Source organism: Hemiscyllium ocellatum, chromosome 5 (assembly GCF_020745735.1).
Source record: "Hemiscyllium ocellatum isolate sHemOce1 chromosome 5, sHemOce1.pat.X.cur, whole genome shotgun sequence".
NCBI classification, from domain to species: Eukaryota; Metazoa; Chordata; class Chondrichthyes; order Orectolobiformes; family Hemiscylliidae; genus Hemiscyllium; species Hemiscyllium ocellatum.
The window spans coordinates 80,277,003-80,296,914 of NC_083405.1; the positions used below are offsets into that span (position 1 = coordinate 80,277,003).

At 40.2% G+C, this 19,912-nt stretch overlaps 1 protein-coding gene across 2 annotated transcripts in view; it reads left to right on the forward strand.

The window, feature by feature from the left end:
- kat2b (K(lysine) acetyltransferase 2B) overlaps positions 1–19,912 on the forward strand; it is a 100,222-nt gene that overhangs the window by 49,506 nt on the left and 30,804 nt on the right. The window contains exons 14-18 of one of the 2 annotated variants that reach the window (XM_060824903.1): positions 3,203–3,317; positions 3,455–3,491; positions 6,718–6,781; positions 6,874–6,958; positions 11,117–11,624. In XM_060824903.1, the coding sequence (XP_060680886.1) occupies positions 3,203–3,317; positions 3,455–3,491; positions 6,718–6,781; positions 6,874–6,958; positions 11,117–11,310 (495 nt within the window). In that variant the 3' untranslated portion in view covers positions 11,311–11,624. Of the gene's footprint in view, positions 1–3,202; positions 3,318–3,454; positions 3,492–6,717; positions 6,782–6,873; positions 6,959–11,116; positions 11,625–19,912 lie in introns of those variants that run through there. The other variant, XM_060824904.1, reaches the window with a different exon arrangement.

Genomic DNA, 19,912 nt, shown 5'->3' on the forward strand with positions numbered 1-19,912 from the left:
AAAAAAAAAATGCAATTTTCAATTTGCAGTTAAAGTTTTTTGTTGCGTGACATTTATGGTGCCTAATCCACAATGGCCCAGAAGCACTTTTATTATGCCATCCTCTGCTCATCACCTCATTAATTATATTCCAGACCTCTTGGGCACCTTTCTTGCGGAGAATTGTGCAGTTGGAGTGGTCCAAGTGCATTTGAAGCCCAGCTGCACCCCACTTCAGATGCAGCCAGCCAGGAACTTGCCTTTACACTATGGTGCTGAACCATTATTACAGAGCACATTTCCAAAGGACAGGAACCTGGAGGTGTTGCTATGCAGGGTGGTGAACAATACTTTCTCTAGCCAACCACCAAAAGAATCAATGCTACCTGACCCAGCCAGCCTGGACTGAAATTGTGCCAAGTGTTCTTCACCTATCAGAAAAATCTTTTATTCATATTCTGTCTTACACTGTTGCTAATAGCATCAAAAAGAAGAAACTGTTGGAAATCCACAACTTCGCCTCCACCTTGGAGGAGGAAGCCAATGAACCCTTGAAGGTTTGCACTTTCACCAACTCAGGAATTTTCACTAGGCAGGCACTGTTTCTGGGTTGGACCTGGGAGCATGATCCAGTGAGCATATCACTGATATGTCTCTGCAGCCAACTCAAGAAGCAACACCTCAGGATTCTAACACGTAGAGGATTGCCTGAGATCAGACAGCAATTCAGGTCCAGGCACAAGATGAGCCTCTGTTTTCAGCCATTAATGACTTATAAACTGCAGAGACAGACATAGGAACAGTAGCGTTTGTCAGAGGCAGTCAGTGACTTTAATCAAAGGGTGGAGTAGTCCATCAACAATATCATTACCATGCTGGCTATAGCATGTCCGCATCTGGCTGCCTCCATGGACAGGTTGAATATGGATAGCAAGGTCCAGCACATTCAGTGTCCAGCTGGATACACACAGGGATCTATACTCAATAACTGTAGCCATGGATGGTCTGCACCAGTACCACGGTGAGAGGAGATCACAGTCCGCTATCTCACTCGAGGTGCCACTTTTTTCTCAGGAACAGTGAGGTACCTACTGGGTGTCAGTAAGCAGCTTATAGCTGAATGAGTGCTGCTTGATAACACTGTTGATGACGCCATCCATCAATTTATTGATGATCAAGAGTAAACCGATGGGGGTGCTAATTAGCTGGGATGGATTTATCCTGCTCTTTGTGTGAAGGGTATACCTGAACAATTTTCCACGGTGTTGGGTAAATGCCCATGTTTTAGGACTTGACCAGGTCATCAGTGATGCTGCTGCTGAGTCACTCTTGTGGTGGACATTGAAATCCCCCACTCACAGTACAGTTAGCATCCTTGCTATCCTCAGTGCAATGTTAAAATCAGATTTCAGATTAGGCCTGGGGCGTGTTGCAGAGATTAGAAATCATGGCCTGTGCTAAAGGGAGGCTGTTAGCAGCAGAAGAGAGTCCAATGATTTGCTGGATGAACCAAGAGAGAACTTCTGATCCCTACCCATATGTGCTATAAAAAAGCATTTAGCTTCTGCAAGCAGTTGCCCCCAACTCTATTTTGTTGTTTAGTTTCATGATCATTCAGAAACCATGTGAGTTCAATGTAAATATATTGAAATGCCCTGTTCTCTTAATGGCAAAAAGTGTACATACGTTAGATTGGGGAATTGTCCCCTTTATTTTTGTTAAAGTTCCCCAAGTTATAGAGTCATAGAGATGTACAGCACGGAAACAGACCCTTCAGTCCAACTTGTCCATGCCGACTGTTGCCAAGTGAACATCGCTGTGTATGATCCTGTTCTCCTGTGACTTTAAATCCCCCTTTTTCATTTTCTGTCTTACCATTCTGTGTGTCATCGTCCAACTGAACAGCATCTCTCATTTCTGTTGAGCAATCTATTCTTAAATTCAGACCCAACAATATTGACGTTTTTTTCTTTAGCGGAGATATGGTTGAGGTGGTTGGAAGAAAATACATGCGGTTAAAGTTTTATTGGAATCAGCATTGGGGTTCTCTGGATCAGTGGTGCTGGAAGAGCACAGCAGTTCAGGCAGCATCCAAAGTGCAGCGAAATTGATGTTTCGGGCAAAAGCCCTGATGAAACGTCAATTTCGCTGCACTTTGGATGCTGCCTGAACTGCTGTGCTCTTCCAACACCACTGATCCAGAATCTGGTTTCCAGCATCTGCAGTCATTGTTTTTACCTCATTGGGGTTCTCTGCTCATCTTGATTTGTTTTACTGTATGTTCCCTGACTTCTGTGTTCCCACTTAGACAAGAGACTTTGCAGCATTTAACTTTTTGCATATGCTCATTTTCTTTCTTTGCCTGATGATATTTCATCAGGTCCCTACTTCTCTATTAAAGAGATGGCAGGTAATCTAATCAATTTCCTGTCCATGATCTGTATTTCTGTTTATCTTTCTCTTCTACCTTTTATCTTTTGCCACCTTACCAAAGGACTCATTTGTATTTTATTTTCAATTTTTAGATTAGATTCCCTACAGTGTGGAAACAGGCCCTTCGGGCCAACCAGTCCACACCAACTCTCCGAAGAGTAACCCACCCAAACCCATTTCCCTCTGACTAATGCACCTAACACTATGGGCAATTTAAACTCCACACCTACAGTTACCAGAGGTTAGAATCGAACCTGGAACCCTGGCACTGTGAGGCAGCAGTGCTAATCACTGAGCCACCGTGCCGCCCTTAAACTAAGGCAGCGCCCTTATTATTATAAAACACAGAGAAAGTCAGCAGTAATATGAAACAAAGAACGACAGATGCTGGAAATCTGAAAGAAAACTGAAATTGTTGGAGAAACTGAGCAGGGTCTGTCAGCATATATGGAGTTAATATTTCAGTACTAGAGACCATCAGAATTCAAAATTCTCATTTCTCTCACTATATATGAGAAACTCAGAAGGCCTGGCTGCTTTTGTGGACAGGGAAACTGAGTTAATGCTTCAAATTAAAATCATAATAGTAATCATAATATTAATAACATTCAGAATCAGAACTCCTAATATTAACTTTTCTCCATATAGATCTTGATGGGCCTGGTCTAGTGCTTCCTCTTTATTATGTCTTAATTATTTTCCTAGTTGTCCAGGTGTGGTACAGTAAATAAAGAAGTGGTTTAATTTATTTCTTGTTCCTAATTATCGTGCTGCTTCTCTTTGTTTTAAGATTATAAAGAAGTTGATAGAAAGAAAACAAGCACAGATTCGAAAAGTGTACCCAGGACTCTCTTGCTTTAAAGAAGGAGTGCGACAGATTCCTATTGAAAGTATACCTGGAATAAGTAAGCAACCTAACACAGGTTTGAAGTATTTACACTAATCTTTATAACAGTTCGCCTTACATGACCTGTATTAGTATTTAAAATTTAATATGAGTTTCATGGAGTAGAGCTAAAAGACTGATCTAATTTATCTACAGGGGAATCTGGTTGGAAGTCGAGTGGAAAAGAAAGAGGGTAAGTCTGTTCTGGAAAAAATAAATTGGTATAATTATACAGGAGGAAGGTGTTTATGTAGATTGTGCAAAAGCAGGATCATTTTAAGGTGTGATTGAATAGATTAAATGTATTTCAGATCAGACAAATGTCGAATGAGCAAAAATTCCCTCCAAGTGACCACTGTGAAGAATAAAGTTTTTGGTCCTCTGCATAAATTCTGCTCCTTTCCACTAATCTGTTCTCTCAGTCATTCAATTGAACCAAATTATATAAATCTTTGGTCCTCAATTTGACCCACAATTGACCTTCAAGCCTTATTAGTAATTTTTTTCTATCCATAATGACCCATCCTTGCAGATGTTTGGGTTTACAGAATCCTTTTGAACCCTTTGTTTTCCTCACAAGGTTCCCTATAGTGAAGTTAAAAATCACACAACACCAGGTTATAGTCTAACAGGTTTAATTGGAAGCACACTAGCTTTCGGAGTGATGCTCCTTCATCAGGTGATTGTGAAGACATAATGAAGACATTGATTGACCGCTGGTAGAAGTGGTAGCAGTTCATTGGTTCAAACCTTCTCTGACTTGCCATTTTCTTTCTCTGGCTGCTCCTATCCTTGGCTCAAAGGATCTGTACAGTGCAGAAAGAGGCCATATGGCCCATCAATTCTGCACCAGCCTTTTGAAGAGCATCGCGCTGCCCACCGCAAAAGACATTTGGGCAAGTCCATGAATAGGGAAGGTTTGGAGAGATATGGACCAAATGCAGACAAGTGGGACTACTTTAGTTTGGAAACATGGGTGGCACAGTGGCTCAGTGGTTAGCACTGCTGCCTCACAGCACCAGAGACCTGGGTTTATACCTGTCTCGGACGACTGTCTGTATGGAGTTTGCATATTCTCCCTGTTTCTGTGTGGGCTTCCTCCCACATTCCAAAGATGTGCAGGTTAGGTAAATTCGCCATGCTAAATTGCCCATAGCGTTCAGCAATGTGTGGATTAGGTACATTATTCAGGGGTAAACTGTATGGTAGAGGAATGGGTCTGGGTAGGTTACCCTACAGAGGCTCAGTGTGGACCTGTTTGGCCAAAGGGCCTATTTCCCCCTGTAAGGATTCTATGGACTTCAGCAGGTCTGTTTCCAAGTTCTCTGACACTATGGCAAATGCATTTAGCCTGCACATCCCTGGACACCCCAGGGCAATTTAGCATGGCCAATCCCTCTAGCCCACACATAGAGTATACGACACAGAAACACCCTTCAGTTCATGCCAAACATAATCCCAAACCAAAGTAGTCCCACTTGCTTGCACTTTGCTGATATCTCTCTAAACCTTTTCTATTTTTGCATGTTTGTACTCTGGGAGGAAGCTGGACCACCCAGTGAAATTGGTTGACATTGATCATAGTCTTGATGATACATTGCTTTATAGGTCACTTAAATGAACTGTAGTTGCTGCAGATCTGAAGCAGAAATCAAAATCACTGTCAAAACTCAGCACGTCCAGCAGCATCTGTGGATAGAAAGCAGTGATACTGTTTCAAGTCTTAGTAACCCTCCTTCAGAACTGAAAAGCGAAGTTGGTATTTCGAGTCCAGTGACACAATTGGTACCTACTTCCTATGCACTGATATTGATAGTGTAGTCCTAATGGAGGCGTTGAGAATGTCTTTGAAAATTTCCTTTGCCCCAAATGTGAACTCCTTCCCTGATATTGCTTTGAGGAGAGCATTCTGCCAATATGCCCTTACATCTCAACTGATGTGAGATTATGATGATCTCCATGTTTGGTGTGTCTGTACCTTGGAAAACATTTTTTTTTGTCCTCTCACTTGTTCCACAAGATCCTTCTAAGACAGCATTATTGATATTGTTCTACAGCTGTCCAAGATTCAGCACCATAGATTTGGAAGGCATGATGCTGGTATGAGTCTCCATCTCCAGTGTGAAAATATATGGTTTTATACTCTATTTTTGTCAAAACAGACATCAAACAGTGGAAAAGTGGGTGTGGGGCATTATTCTTAACCTACCAGGCACTAAGAATAATCTACATTAATCTGTTCGCGGCCAAGGTTTGGACCAAGCATAAGAAGGTGGTCACTGGTCTAGAGTTTTAATTCCAGAAGAAGACGACTCATTAGCCATCCAATTGCTGGAAATGAGCTGAGCTCTTCACCTTAGTAGGCCACGGGCTTCCCTCCTGGAAATTGTCCTGCTATTTGAGCATCGTGGGAAAATTCCACCTCCTGTTTCCTGTGTTGGGTTTCATGTGAATTATTTGTCCAGACTGAAAGTTTTTCAATATCCACCAGTAATTTATTACAGTCGTCCTGAGTATTTATCTTTCTTCTCTTTTAAGAATAATATCAGAATTCATTCTTTTGAGCAAACCTTGATTCACCGTACTGGAACGCACTAGTTTGCTGTATTTTGGCAGCATCCACTGTTGACATCATAAAAGAATATCACTGATAGTAGCAGTTGCACCCAGTGATGTGAAGAGTGGATTGCCAAATTCATTTTTTTTTCTCTGTTCTACACTATCAGAGCGCTCCTTGCAGCAGATCCTACAATGTGCCTTGACAAAAAAGATGGTCTGTGGTGACATTTTTCAGTCACTGACAAAACTGTGATATTCTCCAGTGTCAAGTCAGTGATGCTAACTTGTCTGCTCCAGTGTAGTTACATTGGTCAGTCTCGCCCTAACTTGCTATTTGGTTCAGAGTTGCACTTTTTAACATGCATGCTGACAAGAGACAAATGGTTTCTGAGTGTTGTGTCAAATATAATGCATGTCATTTTAATAATGTCCATCGGCTTGTCATTGCAAAATAAGCCAGCTATTTTCTACAAGATGAAATGCAGAACTGGGTACACGATCATCTTGCAGGATTGGTCATTTGGACTTTCAAATATTCAAATATATGTTCAAATATTAGACTTACTACTGTGAGAATGTATAAATTTTAATTTTCAATAGGTGAAATCTTGTATGTGGGGTTATTAATACCTTCAAAAGAAAAAAAAATGCTGTGCATTCAATATTTTTATGACTTTTTTTAAGAGGGTAAGTCTGTAAACATGAACTAATTACAAAAGCAGCAAGTGTGTTGTTTTGAAATTATTTTGAATACTTACAGCCATTTTTCTTTTACTTTTGGTCTAGTAACTCTGAACGGTTGAATTTAGAAATTCTAATGCAGGTTATTTAAAAACTAAAACTTGACTCTTTTGTTTCAGTAAAGACTCCAGAGACCCTGACCAGCTTTACAATATCTTAAAAAACATCCTGCAACAAGTAAAGGTAAACAGTGACTTTGATCTTTACAGCTGTTACTTATCATATCGATTTTCTCCACTTAGAAACTAAAATTCTGAATTGTTTTCAATTAATAGAGTCACCAAAGTGCTTGGCCATTTATGGAACCAGTTAAAAAAACTGAAGCCCCTGGCTATTATGAAGTCATTCGCTTTCCAATGGGTATGTAAGATCTATTTCATTAAGCTTCAATGATGAATCTAACCTAAAAATGACTTTTGCGTTAAATGTTTAAAAGTTACAGATTTGTGTTGAAAACTTCTTGTGGAAGATAGCACCTTCCAAGCCCACAACCATTTCCATCTAGAAGGACAACGGTAGCACAGTTCATTAATGGCATTTAGGGAAGGAAAAAAGACTGCTATCCTTACCTGGACTGGTCTACATGCGATACCACACCCACAGCAATGTGGTTGGCCTCTGGATGGGGATTTACGAATTGGCAATAAGTATTGGCTCAGCTAGCGATGCCCTCATCCTGTGAATGAAAAGAAAAGCTACATGGGTACACCACCACCTTCAAATTCCCCTCCAAACCACCTGCCATCCTGACTTGGAAAAATGTTACCATTCCTTCACTGTCACTGGGTCAAAATCCTGATAAATCCCTACTTAATGGCATTGTGGGTCAACCTACAGTAGGTGGATTGCAATGGTTCAAGAAGGCTGCTCACTACCACCTCCTCAATGGTAGCTAGGGATGGGTAAAACCTGCTAGCCAGCCAGCGACACCCAGGTAGTAGTGCTGCTGCCAAGCCACCTTGGGTATTGAACGCTGAAGTCCTCCACCCAGAGTACTTTCTGCACCCTTGCCACCCTCTGTGCTTTCTTCCCATTTTCAAAACGAGCGCTGATTCATCGGCCAAGTGAGAGGTAGTAAGTGGTAATCAACAGGAGGTTTACTTTACTGCCCTCAAATATATTGCTGCCTGGTTGGATCTGCAGAAGTTAATAAGGCAATTAGTTAGAGGGAAAAGCATATTTGAGTTCATCCTCGACAACATGCCTACCACAGATGCATTTGTCCATGACAGTACTGGTAAGAGTAACCACCACACAGTCCTCCTGCAGACAAAGTCCCATCTTCAATTGAGAATACATTCCTGTTACATCATATCACGTGGCACTATCTCCATGGTGGATGGGATCAACTTTGAACAGGACTAGCAACTCAAGACATCCTAGGCATCCGTGAGGAGCTGTGGGTCATCATCAGCAGTAGAATTATACTCCATCACAATCTGCAACCTTATGGCCTGGTATATTCCTCACTTGATCATTTCCAGTAGACCAAAAGATCAACTCTGATTCAATGAAGAGTGCAGGAGGGCATGCCTGAAACAGCAGCAGGCATGCCTAAAAATGAGGTGTCAATCTGGTGAAACTACAAAACAGGACTACCCACATGCCAAACGCTAAAAGGTTTCTTGATCTTAGGTCATCCCTTTCAATTGTGCCAATGCCATAATTAACTACCAGAGCCACACCCTACAGCCCCCATCCCCACGACAGATGCCACTTTCCCCAGTACTACCAGTGGTCTGTCAAGTGGAACACATTTCTCCTAAAACAGTTTTTGAGTCAGAGTCAAAATTTGCTGCATCCCTCCGCATACTGACTATGCAGGACCACTTACCAACAACGCAGGCAGAACAAAGCCTCTACAAGGGACTTGATGACTGGATCTTCATTGTTCCATTGCAAGCTCATTTCCAGTCCTGATCAGAAATCCCAAATCCTGGCAGCAGGCAGGCAACACAACTCATGTGGGGTGGCACGGTTGCTCAGTGGTTTGTATTGCAGCCTCACAGCATCAGGGACGTGGGTTTGATTCCCGCCTCAGGCGACTGTCTGTGTGGAGTTTGCACATTCTTCCAGTGTCTGCATGGGTTTCATCTGAGTGCTCTGGTTTCCTCCCACAATCTAAAAGATGTGCAGGTCAGGTGAATTGGCTGTGCTAAATTCCCAAGTCAGGAGTAAATATAGGGTAGGGGAATGGATCTGGGTGAGTTACTCTTAGGAGGGTCTTTGTGGACTTGTTGAGTCAAAGGGCCTGTTTCCATATTGTAGGGAATCTAATCTAACCTGGACCTTTTGCTCTATGCTGCAAAGAATGGTGTCAGTCCCTCTTAATATGATGTTCTTTACCATCACCACATTGCTACTTACTCCGCCAACCTAACTGGCATCCTGAACCATGCAGTCCTCATTCTTATTCATGCAAGCCTGAAAGAACCTCCGATCTGTGGGACAGTTACTGCTCTCTGAGTCTCATTTCCTTCATGACTTGTAGTCATATTTCCTTTCTCTGAATACTGAACAAATCAGAAGACACTCTTCTCAACAGTATGACCCTCCTGGTAAAAGATTGCAGGAAACCTTCCCCCTTCTTGATGTGTCACATTGTTGGTAGTTCAGCCACCAGTTTGTAATCTGAGCTGAGGCTGCTTGAACCTCAAACATTTACCACAGACACATGTACCCTGCATGACAGGGACAAAGTATAATATGCATGTATGTGAGGTTATCCAGTTTGGTAGCAAAAATGGAAAGGCAGATTATTATCTGAGTGGTAATAGGTTGGGATAAGGGGAGGTGCAATGAAACCTGGGTGTCTTTGCAAGTAAAAGTGAAGGTGCAGCAGGTCATGGAAAAGGCAAATGGTATATTGGCCTTCATAGCAAGAGGATTCAAGTACAAGAGCAGGAAATTCTTACTGCAATTATACACAATCTTGGTGAGACCACACATGCACTATTGTGTGCAGTTTTGGTCTCCTTATCTGAGGAAGGATGCTTTGACTACAGAGGGAGTACAACAAAATTTGATTCTTAGGTTGGCTGGATTAGCATATGAAGCGAGATTGTGGATTTGTTAGGATTGTATTCACTGGAATTTAGAAGAATGAGGGATAATCTCATCGAAATCTATAAAATTCTTAAAGGATTAGACAGGGTAAACACAGGAAGGATGTTCCCAGTCACTGGGGAGTCTAGAACAAGTGTCGCAGTTTAAGGACATGGAGTAGGCCATTTTTGCGGAGATTAGGAGAATTTTTTTTACCCAGAGAATGGTCAGCCTGTGGAATTCACTGTCACAGAAAGCCAAAACATTGAATGGTTTCAAGAAGGAGTTAGCTATATTTCTTAGGGCTAAAGAACAAGCTCAAATGGCCAAATGGTCTTTTCCAGCTCCTTTTGTCTACATTTCAATGTCTCGGTTTCTCCTCTTGATTCCTGAGATTACACCTTTTTTTCCGTCTTATTGCAATACTACATGACCTATTAATAGATACCTTTAAGAGGAGCAGGCTACAGAGAATCTTCAACACATTCCACCATTCAGTAAGATCATGGTCGAACCTCTTTACCAACCACAATTACTCATGCTATCTCCAAATCCTTGTGCTGCTGGTTAATTAAGGTAGGATAGCAACTCCTGTGCCAATCAGAAGTGACTGCCACATGCACACGCACACACCCACTCTCACTCAGAGACACTCATGGTGTGGTGCAGAGCTACTTGCTTCCACAAAATCTCAAGCAGCCAGTTTCCATTTAGCTCGCTTCCATTTAGCCAGCTCCGCAATGAAACAGGACTTCCTCCTGGAGACAGAAAGAAGTTCCACCTCATGTTTCAAAGTGAAGGTGGGTTCACCTCTGAACGGTTATACTGTGATGTGGGAACCCAGCCTTTGGCACGTAATTCAGCCCCTGGAGTATTGCACAGGTTTGTTTACCTTGCCATACAAAGAATTGATTCCTGAGAGGAATTCAACAAAGGTTTATTAGATTGATTGTTGGAATGACAAGGTTATCCTATAATGAGAGTCTTGAGTAGGATGAGATGATATTAAATCGATCTGGCATCAAGAAGAATGTGAGATGATTTCGTTGAAACATCAAATTTTTAGGGAGTAAAACAGGCTGGATATTGAGAGGCTGTAGACCTGGGATCAGGGGTCGGACATTTAAGTCACAGATGAACTCAGAGGATGTGAACTTCTGGAATTATTTATCCAAGAAGGGTATGGAGGCTTACTCATTGAATATGTTCAAAATTGAAATTGATGTATTTTTGGTGCAAAAGGAATCAAAGGTTTTGGAGATAGGATGGGAAATTGAGGTTGGTAAAGAGGTTCAGCCATGATCTTATTGAATGGTGGAATGTGTTGAAGGTTCCCCTATAGCCTGCTTCTCTTAAACTCATAGGTAATGAAAATGGGCAGCAATTATTGTAATTTTGTATTCATTTCACATATATCTTCAAGCAATAAGAATGTCTTCCTTTAACATTTTTTGGGGTAAAATTGATTCACAGATTTGAAAACAATGAGTGAACGTGTGAAGAACCGCTATTATGTGACCAAAAAGTTGTTCATGGCCGACATGCAACGAATCTTCACCAATTGTCGTGAATATAATCCTCCAGAAAGCGAATACTTCAAATGTGCCAACATCTTGGAAAAAAATTTTTACAGTAAAATTAAAGAAGCTGGATTGATAGACAAGTAAATTCATAATTTTATTTTTTTGTGGTGCTCTGACTAGTTTATGCTAGTTTAATGTACTGTATAGTCTATAGAAGGTCTATCACAATGCTTCCAGTAGCTCCAGAAACTGGCTGCTTGAGATTTTGTGGAAGATTCTTCATGTAGCCAGTTGCGATTTGAGACAGGGGTTGGATTATTTTGCACATGGAGCTTTTCTGCAAAACAATCCTTTCATGGAATGAAAGAGCAGTGAGATCTGGGACACTATCTGCTCTAAACAGGCAGTATTTAGAGCGTAGGGCACAGCAGTTCAGGCAGCATTCGAGGAGCAGTAAAATTGACGTTTCGGGCAAAAGCTTTTGCCCAAAACGTCAGTTTTACTGCTCCTTGGATGCTGCCTGAACTGCTGTGCTCTTCCAGCACCACTAATCCAGAATCTGGTTTCCAGCATCTGCAGTCATTGTCTTTACCTAGTATTTAGAGTGTAGGCATGTGAACACACGCCCACATATCATAGTTCAGTGATTACCTTGATTTAATGTGAAACTCCACATGTCCGACCACCCGAATAGGGTACTGTGTGTTTCAATGCTGGCTCAGGAGGTTAATGACAACGTCCTCATAAGTTTTTGAGTGAGCTTCTGGTGACTGTTTAGTGTGTGTTCAAACCCACACTTTTCAGTTGTTTATCAATCAGTTAATCATCTTACTTTTTGGGGAGATTATAATTAACCACAATGATGACAAATTTGTCTGTTTTTGTGGCAAATTCAGTGAGGCAATTCCAATCCAGACAAGTCTGAGCTACTTTCATGCTGTCAATGATTAACCCAGCTTACTGAAGGAACCTGATATGAGTAGATCATTCATTCATGTTGTGAATTCTTCTCAGTGACCTCTCTATCACTACATGCAAGATCCTCACAGTTACAGTGTAATTGGCAAGATAAGCTGTTCAAATCTTCCTAGTGCACTTTGCAGAAGGGCTACATGGTTTTACTGAGTAAAACTCCACACACGTACGAAGGTTCTTAAACATTGCTTCTTAAGCATGACCCTACTGAGATAATATCTGATAGCCCCAAAAGAAACAGGAGTGGGGACAGTGATGTACTTCTGAGCTACAAACGATTGTAACTTGCAACTTAGTAGTAAACACAGTGCTGAGTGGCCAGTTGTCCAAGTGGTTGCAGGTCTAAACAGAGGGTGTGAAGTTTCATGGAGCTAACATAATGTAAAGTCCTCTTCAAGGGGAGATGACTTGTGGCTGCTGTCAATGGTAGAGGAATAGCATCTGGTCTGAAAGAAAAATAAATTGTCACAACAGGATGTAAAATGTACTGCAAGGTTCACTGACCCTGAAACTTCGAGGTGAACCAACCAAACAAGGCCTCCTACCCCCTAGCCAGGGAGGGAGAGGGTGATGGGGGGGGGGGGGGGGGGGGGGGCGACAAGAAGCCTTCCTGGAAAGCTGTGTGAAAGCAATGGGAGCAGGTAGCCACTGATGCCAGTGGACATTATGACTTGAGAACCTTGAAGCCATGAAGGAATTCTAATGATCTCATATCTGTGGTCAAGACCAGTGAATTTAATATCATCTGCCAACAAATCTGTGTCAGTCATAACTCAAATCTCACATTAATTGGCATCAGGAAGATGAAACGTCTTGTCCAGAACTTAATTCTGGTATAGTTGAGAAGGAGGTGATGTTTTGGTAGGCCACCATCCCATCTAATTATGTGCTTTTTCCTCTCATCAAACTCACCACCACCATTACCACCATGCATTGCTTGCTCCAATACAGAAAGTATCTATTTTAGAGGCATGCTTAAAAACATTTGTATGCAATGAGAAATGAGTAGGAGTGGCCCTGACCAAGTTGGGAAGTGGTGGTCACCTGCATGCAATCACTGAAAGAGCAAACCATGGTGCAGCCAGACGTGGCTAATGTTTCAGCTTCCATAGCTGCAAAAGCAGAGGGGCTCTGCAAATACTCTGAGTACTGCAGGGTATCTCTGTTTATTATCATGTAAGCTGCATGATGTTGAGGATATCTATGCTCAAAGTAGCTTGTAGGATCTCTGTATAACAGCAAACTAATAAGACTGATGAGATACGATGGGAGGGTAATGCACTGATACTGTGGAACATTAACCATGCTGTCCTCTCCGGATTATTGTAATTGTCCTCCCTCCTCTGCTGCTCCATGCTTTTGCCCGTCAGCGAGCCAGTATGCTGTCATCATACCAAGCTGATTCTGGCTGAGGTCAGGCCTTTAACCCTCAAAGTGTGCAAAGTCATCCTTCAAAGCCACCCCAGTAAATGTCAGCTATCTTCTGCCAGGCATGCCACAGCCACTGGCACAGCACAGCACTGGGACATTAGGCCAGGCAAAAGCACAAGGACAACAGGCACTAAGATATTGCACAAAGTTAATTAATTGACTTTTCTATGTGGAATATTGGACAAAATGTTTGATAAAGTTTTTTCATGTCAGTATTTATTTCAGCAGTGGGTGTAAGACTGTAATAATTCATAAAAGGTATTACATTGTGTCAAAATGGTGAATTGGGGCTGTATTTAGTGATTGTGCAGTCAGATAAACTGTTAGAGATAGCATGGATAAAGGGAATGTCTCCTTTCTCATTCTGCCCTTCCTTACCGTATAAATTGCTGACAATGACCATGCAGTCATGTTGGCAAGGGTGTCCTTGCTCCAGCTTGAAAGCAGACCCATGTAAACAAGTTAATCAGTACAACCCCAGTGCTCTGTCGTGTCTGCAGTAAAAGATGTGTTTCAATGAGTACCTCCTTCGTATAATAGCAACTATACACACACACACACACACACACACACACACACACACACACAGACACGATGAGGTTGAATAGGTTAAGTCTGTTCTGTTCTTCATTGGTTGAGCAGCTTATCTTCATCCTTGTTTCCTTGTGTTTTCCTGTGTGCCAGTAGAATTAGAAACAACAACATCCATAGCTAAGGAGCATGCAGAGTGAACACAACCTTGAAGTGAGGACCAAGTTTTTTTCCCATTTACTACTTCAAGTCCTGCAGATTCTACTAAATTTAACTCATAGAACAATACTAACTCAGCAACAGCTAGCAAAACACAATCAAGCAGCAGTCAACTTGAATGTAGATGACAATGCTCTTAAGTAGCATTAGGGGCGATGCCCTGATGAACATGTTCAGCTGTGCAAGATTAAGAGCTTGCGTACTGGGGTTCTTGTAGTGCAGTGGTAGCATTCCTACCTCTAGACCGAGTGACCCAAGTTCAAGTCCCATCTGCTCCCAAAGGTGTGAAATAACATCTCTGAACAGATTGATTAGAAATGTAAATTAACTTAGGGAAAAAAGTGCTGGAGCAATCAGCTTTTAAAATGGCACACAAGTGTCAAGTCAGAGTTATGTGCTGACCGAGGTCCGGTTCTGCTTACTCTGCATACTTCAGGAACACACTTTCAGTTAATGTGCTAACAATTTCACCAAATGGTGTGCATTACAGCTGTAGGCAGGGTGCCTGCAGTGCAAGTGCTATTTTGGATCCAGAACAGCAGCATAGCATGGAAAATATGGGCTCTACACAGCCAGGTTTTGTAATATCCCTACTTCACATCCAAATAAATAGTCTGTGAGTTTCTCAACAATTCAGATCTAAAGCTTGAATTTTCTGAAAGTATCAGTCACCAGCTGGACCAAAGTCAAATCAATTCTTTAAAACAAGCATTCTGTATAACGTAATTGCAAGTTTTGTATTTGAAAGAATATACTATTTAAAATAATTCAAGCTATTTAATATCCAGTTACTGTGGGATGAAATCTAGTTCTCTCACTATATACATAGAGGGAGTCATTTTGTATTTCAGCTTGATTACTTGCCTTCTTTTCAGGGATGAGATTATTTGATTCAAATAATTTTCTGTGCTGTTAAGGTTGGAACTGCCCAAATTCAGCCGGCGAGCTTTGCATCTTAGATTAATCAGCTCACTAAAGCATAAGTATGAAACTAGCTAGATTATTTAAGAACCATTTGTCTGTCCTAATTAATATCTGATTAGAAATGCATGTAATCAATTCCATATTACCAATATTTGCCGAGCAATTTGTATTCTCAGATAAGATAGTAATATTTTATCCAGGGATGTACATTTATGTCCAGACCAGGTATTTGACTACAGAATTAATAGCTTATACTTGCTTATGGCAGTTTGAGTTCCCAAGCGAGACTGTATTTGCTTTATTGCTGCAAACATTCAATCTAAAATCTTGAATTAAAAACCATAATAATAACTAATTCATATTCCTAAGTAAAACAATTTAGCCTAGCTTTCCTTCATCTTCAAAGAAGAACTGTCATCCTGCTTTTAGTTGACTTTTATGAACACAGAGACTGGACTGTCTTGCGCTTTCTATAAATGGAGGGAGATTTCAAACAACTAAAGGAGAATGTTTAGATAATGTAAAACTAATCTATTTGCAGAATTTTAAAAATGCAATGATGTGGAAGATGGATTTTGAAGCCCCATACCCAGTTGACCAAAGAATCTCTACAGTGTAAAAAGATGCCATTCAGCCCATTGAATCTGCATCGACCCTCCAAAGAGCATCCATCCAGATGCAGCCCCACCCACATCCTGTAACCCCACATTTTATCATGACTAATCCATCTAACCTGCACGATTTTGGACTGTGGGAGGAAACTGGAGAACCTGGCGGAAGCCCATATAGACAGGGAGAACTTGCAAACTCCACACAGTCACCCAAGGCTGGAATCAAACCCAGGTTAACCATTGAGCCATCATGCTGCTTCTTTGAGATCACCCCCAGACTAGGGTCGGAAAGGACGTAACATCCTGACCACTGAGAATTTAACCCTCCCCCACCTCAAATGTATCACTAAGTGATCAGAATGTCCAGTCAAGGCAGGCAGTAGGATTACTTGTATAAATTAGAATCCTTGATTTACAAAAGACTCTATTTTCTATGTTAGGGCAGTCAGTAGTTAGATTGGCAGTTTATTCTAAACAAAGAGCAGCCCAGACTAAATTTTCCTATATTTCTGTGAGGTCAGGGATGCTCACTCAAGATCTACAGAATAAACTTGTGCTTTTGCCACTCAGTTACCATTGTTGGCCTGCCACATACCTATTGTCTTATGGCTGAAATATGCAGAGGTAGCAGCTTGGCCAAAAATGCCTGGCATCTGTCACAATATTTTAGTCACAGGTTAATCAGGTTCAGATTTCACTGGGGCTGTTGAGTGGCAAAGTCCACATTAAGGGGACATCTGACTTGTTCAGTTCCAGTGAACTGATGAATTGTCCCATTCCTGCCCCCATTTTGGATCTAAATGCTTCCCATTATGTTTTGTACTATTTGTTAAGAAATGTCAAATTTTGAAATGCCCAAGCAGTTTAAAATTTTAAGTATCACAAAGATGAGTTTCTTTGTTCTCATTTGGATAAACCAAAGCAGCATTCTGGTGTTCCCCAGCCAAACTCCAGAATTTAGATAATACTTTAAAAGTCACACTCCTCCATGAACTGCATATATTTTGACATAAAATTCCTAAAATCAACGTTTTTTTTGTTTCCATTCAGATGCATTTCTTAAGAGAAAAAAGTTTTGGTTTCATAATTTGGGATTAAAATAAATTTGATTAATGAGGATTTAGTTATTTTTAAACCAGTCCTTTCATATTTTTATTGATGCTCACCAGAACTGGAGGATTATTTAATTCAGTACATGATTTCTAGAAGGTAAGCCATCACATTACATTTTTATCTCATTAATAGATTTTCCCCACAACAATTTCTTATATCCCAAACAGTGAGAGAAAGGAGAAACCACATACAATGTCTGTGTCTTAAATCATATCAATAAGTTCTTGGCATTTTCACCAAAAACAAAATCTTGCATACATACAATCATACAAATTAGGATCAGCTCCTCAAGTCTGTCCTGCTATTCTACATGATGGCTTATCTGCCCCAGGTCTCAATTCCTTTCCAGTGTCAGCTCCTTATTGCACTCAACTCCTTCTAATTTCAAAAATCTATCTACCTCTTCTTTAAATACTTGTAGTGATCTAACCTCCACAGCCTCTGGAGTATATAATTCTAGTTATTCACTACCCTTTCCACTCCTTTGCATCTCAGTTTTAATGAGTGGCCCCTTATTCTAGTTTGAAATTCTCTACACGTGGAAACATCTTCTCAACACCTACTCTATCAGGCCTCTTCAGAATCTGTATGTTTCAGTAACATCACCTCTCATTCTTCTAACTCTAATGAACAAAGACCTAACCTATTTAGTTCTGAGTCAACCCTGTATATTCCAGGATTAAACCAAGTGAATCCCTTTGAACTGTCTCCAGTGCTTTCTTTCTTAAACAGCGATCTGATAGTTCAATGAGCTCCATTCTCCTATCCAATCCCTGTACCTTTTGACCTCATTGTCAGCCAACAATATGTCTAATTCAGCCTTAAATTAAACTTTCAATATTCTGTTTCCACCATTCTAGAGAAGACAATTCCAAAGTCTAACAACATTGAGAGAATGAAATTGTTCTCTTCCAGCTTAAATGGGAAATAATTTAATTCTAAATGGTGTTGCCTGATTCTAACTACTCCTGCAAGTGGAAACATCTTCACACCATCTGCCGTATTGATTCCCTTCAGGATCCTAACTGTTTAAGAGAAAGAGAGGTGATCTTATTCAAACTCCTCATTATACAGATGACTTTACATCCACATGCACTCACATTTTTTTAGTTCCTTTGTTAAAAACTCAATCAAGACACAATTTTCCTTGCACAAAACCATGCTAATTATTCCTAATCAATCCTTGCCTTTCTAAATGAATATGTCAATCCTACCTTTCAGAATCACTTCCAACAATGTACCCACCACCAATGTCAGACTCACATGTCTATCATTTCCAGGCTTCTCCTTTCTTTACAATAGCACAACATTAGCCACACTCCGATACTTCACCTGATGATAAACTGGTATAGCTGAATAAATATTTCGATCGGGGCCGGGCAACTTCATCCCCACCTTCCCACAACAACCTGGAATACACTTAATCAGGTCTTGGATATTTATCCACCTTTATGCTTTCTAGCATCTCCAACGAGTCCTCTTTGTATTGATGCCTGTTGTAATTATGGTTGAAAAAAATAATAATTCACAGAGGTGTACTCAAAAGAACAAAGTTGTTCAAATTTTTATAGCTTTGGGCAACACAATACAAAGACTCAGTCTTGTAGAAACGTTGTTTCTATAATTTCCATTCATGGCATTCATCCATGCTGGCATTTATGCTCTGTAGATTGACTCAGTGAGGAAAGAAAGGAAAGGGTGGGCAGGTTGGTCACCTGTATTACATAACACTTCACAAGTCTAGATTGTTTGTCCCAAGTAAATTACAAAATCACAGAATTCTCAGTGTGGAAGGAGGGCATTTGCTCATTGAGTCTGTGCCATCTTCCAAATGAGCAATGAGCTGTTCACTAAGTGGAGAATGAAGACTACACAGCTGATACTGGTGAAATGCTTGATTTATACATAAGAAGTAGACAAAATGCTAATACAACTATAATGTAATGCTAGACAATACCAAAACCCATTTACTTGGGAAGTATATTAATGTACTTATGCTTTACCCTGATAACTCAAATAGTAAATATTTAAGTGACTGAATATTAATGTGTGATAGTAGCTAAGTGGTCATGAGCAACAGTCTGCCCAAATGACTTGTTTTCGAAGGATATTTTAATTTATGAGAACAAATGTAGACAAAAGTATTTGCTGTGATTTATTTGAAGATTCATATCCTTACAATGCTGAGTTGGGATAGCACAAGCTGTCCACATATTTCATTTATTATGGTCTGCAAATCTTTAATGTGTATTCAAGTAAGTATCTCTTTATAGAAATGATATAAACTGCTGACTGAAAGTTGTGCTCATCTTTATTTAAAGCAATTTGTCCTAAATTTAAAGATATTGCAATGACTACGTTTATAAAAAAAACTCATTAAGATTTATTTTCTTAAATATTGCACTATAACATTAACTACTGACATATTGTAGTTAAAATACTGTGATCTAATTATATCTACATATATACTTACGTTAAAGACTTCTATTCAATTTCATACCATTTCTATAAATTCCTTTATTTCTTTCCAGGTTGGTTTGCAAAATTCAATTTAGAAACTTAAAGTGCTGTCAACAGCATTTGTTTTACAAAATTATTATAAAATGTTGTAAAAGGTATCCCCCGTTTCATTTTATTGTGCTATATATTACGAAGAAATTTTCTAGCTTTTAAAATCCAAAGCCATTTTAACTTGTTCTATAAGTAGAAGACCTACTTTGGAGAAATTGTGCAAGGATGATTGTGTACATGTAGTCTAACTCACAATCCATTTTTCTCCTTTCGTGGAGATTTTCCAGAAACATGGAATTAATTGTCTTCAGAATCATTAAGTTTGAACTGGTGATTGCATTTGTGGATCACCTATATTCACTATGGTAAACTTGGTAAAAGTAATTCTCATTTTCTTTTATATATTTTTATGGGTGGAATTTCTGATAGCA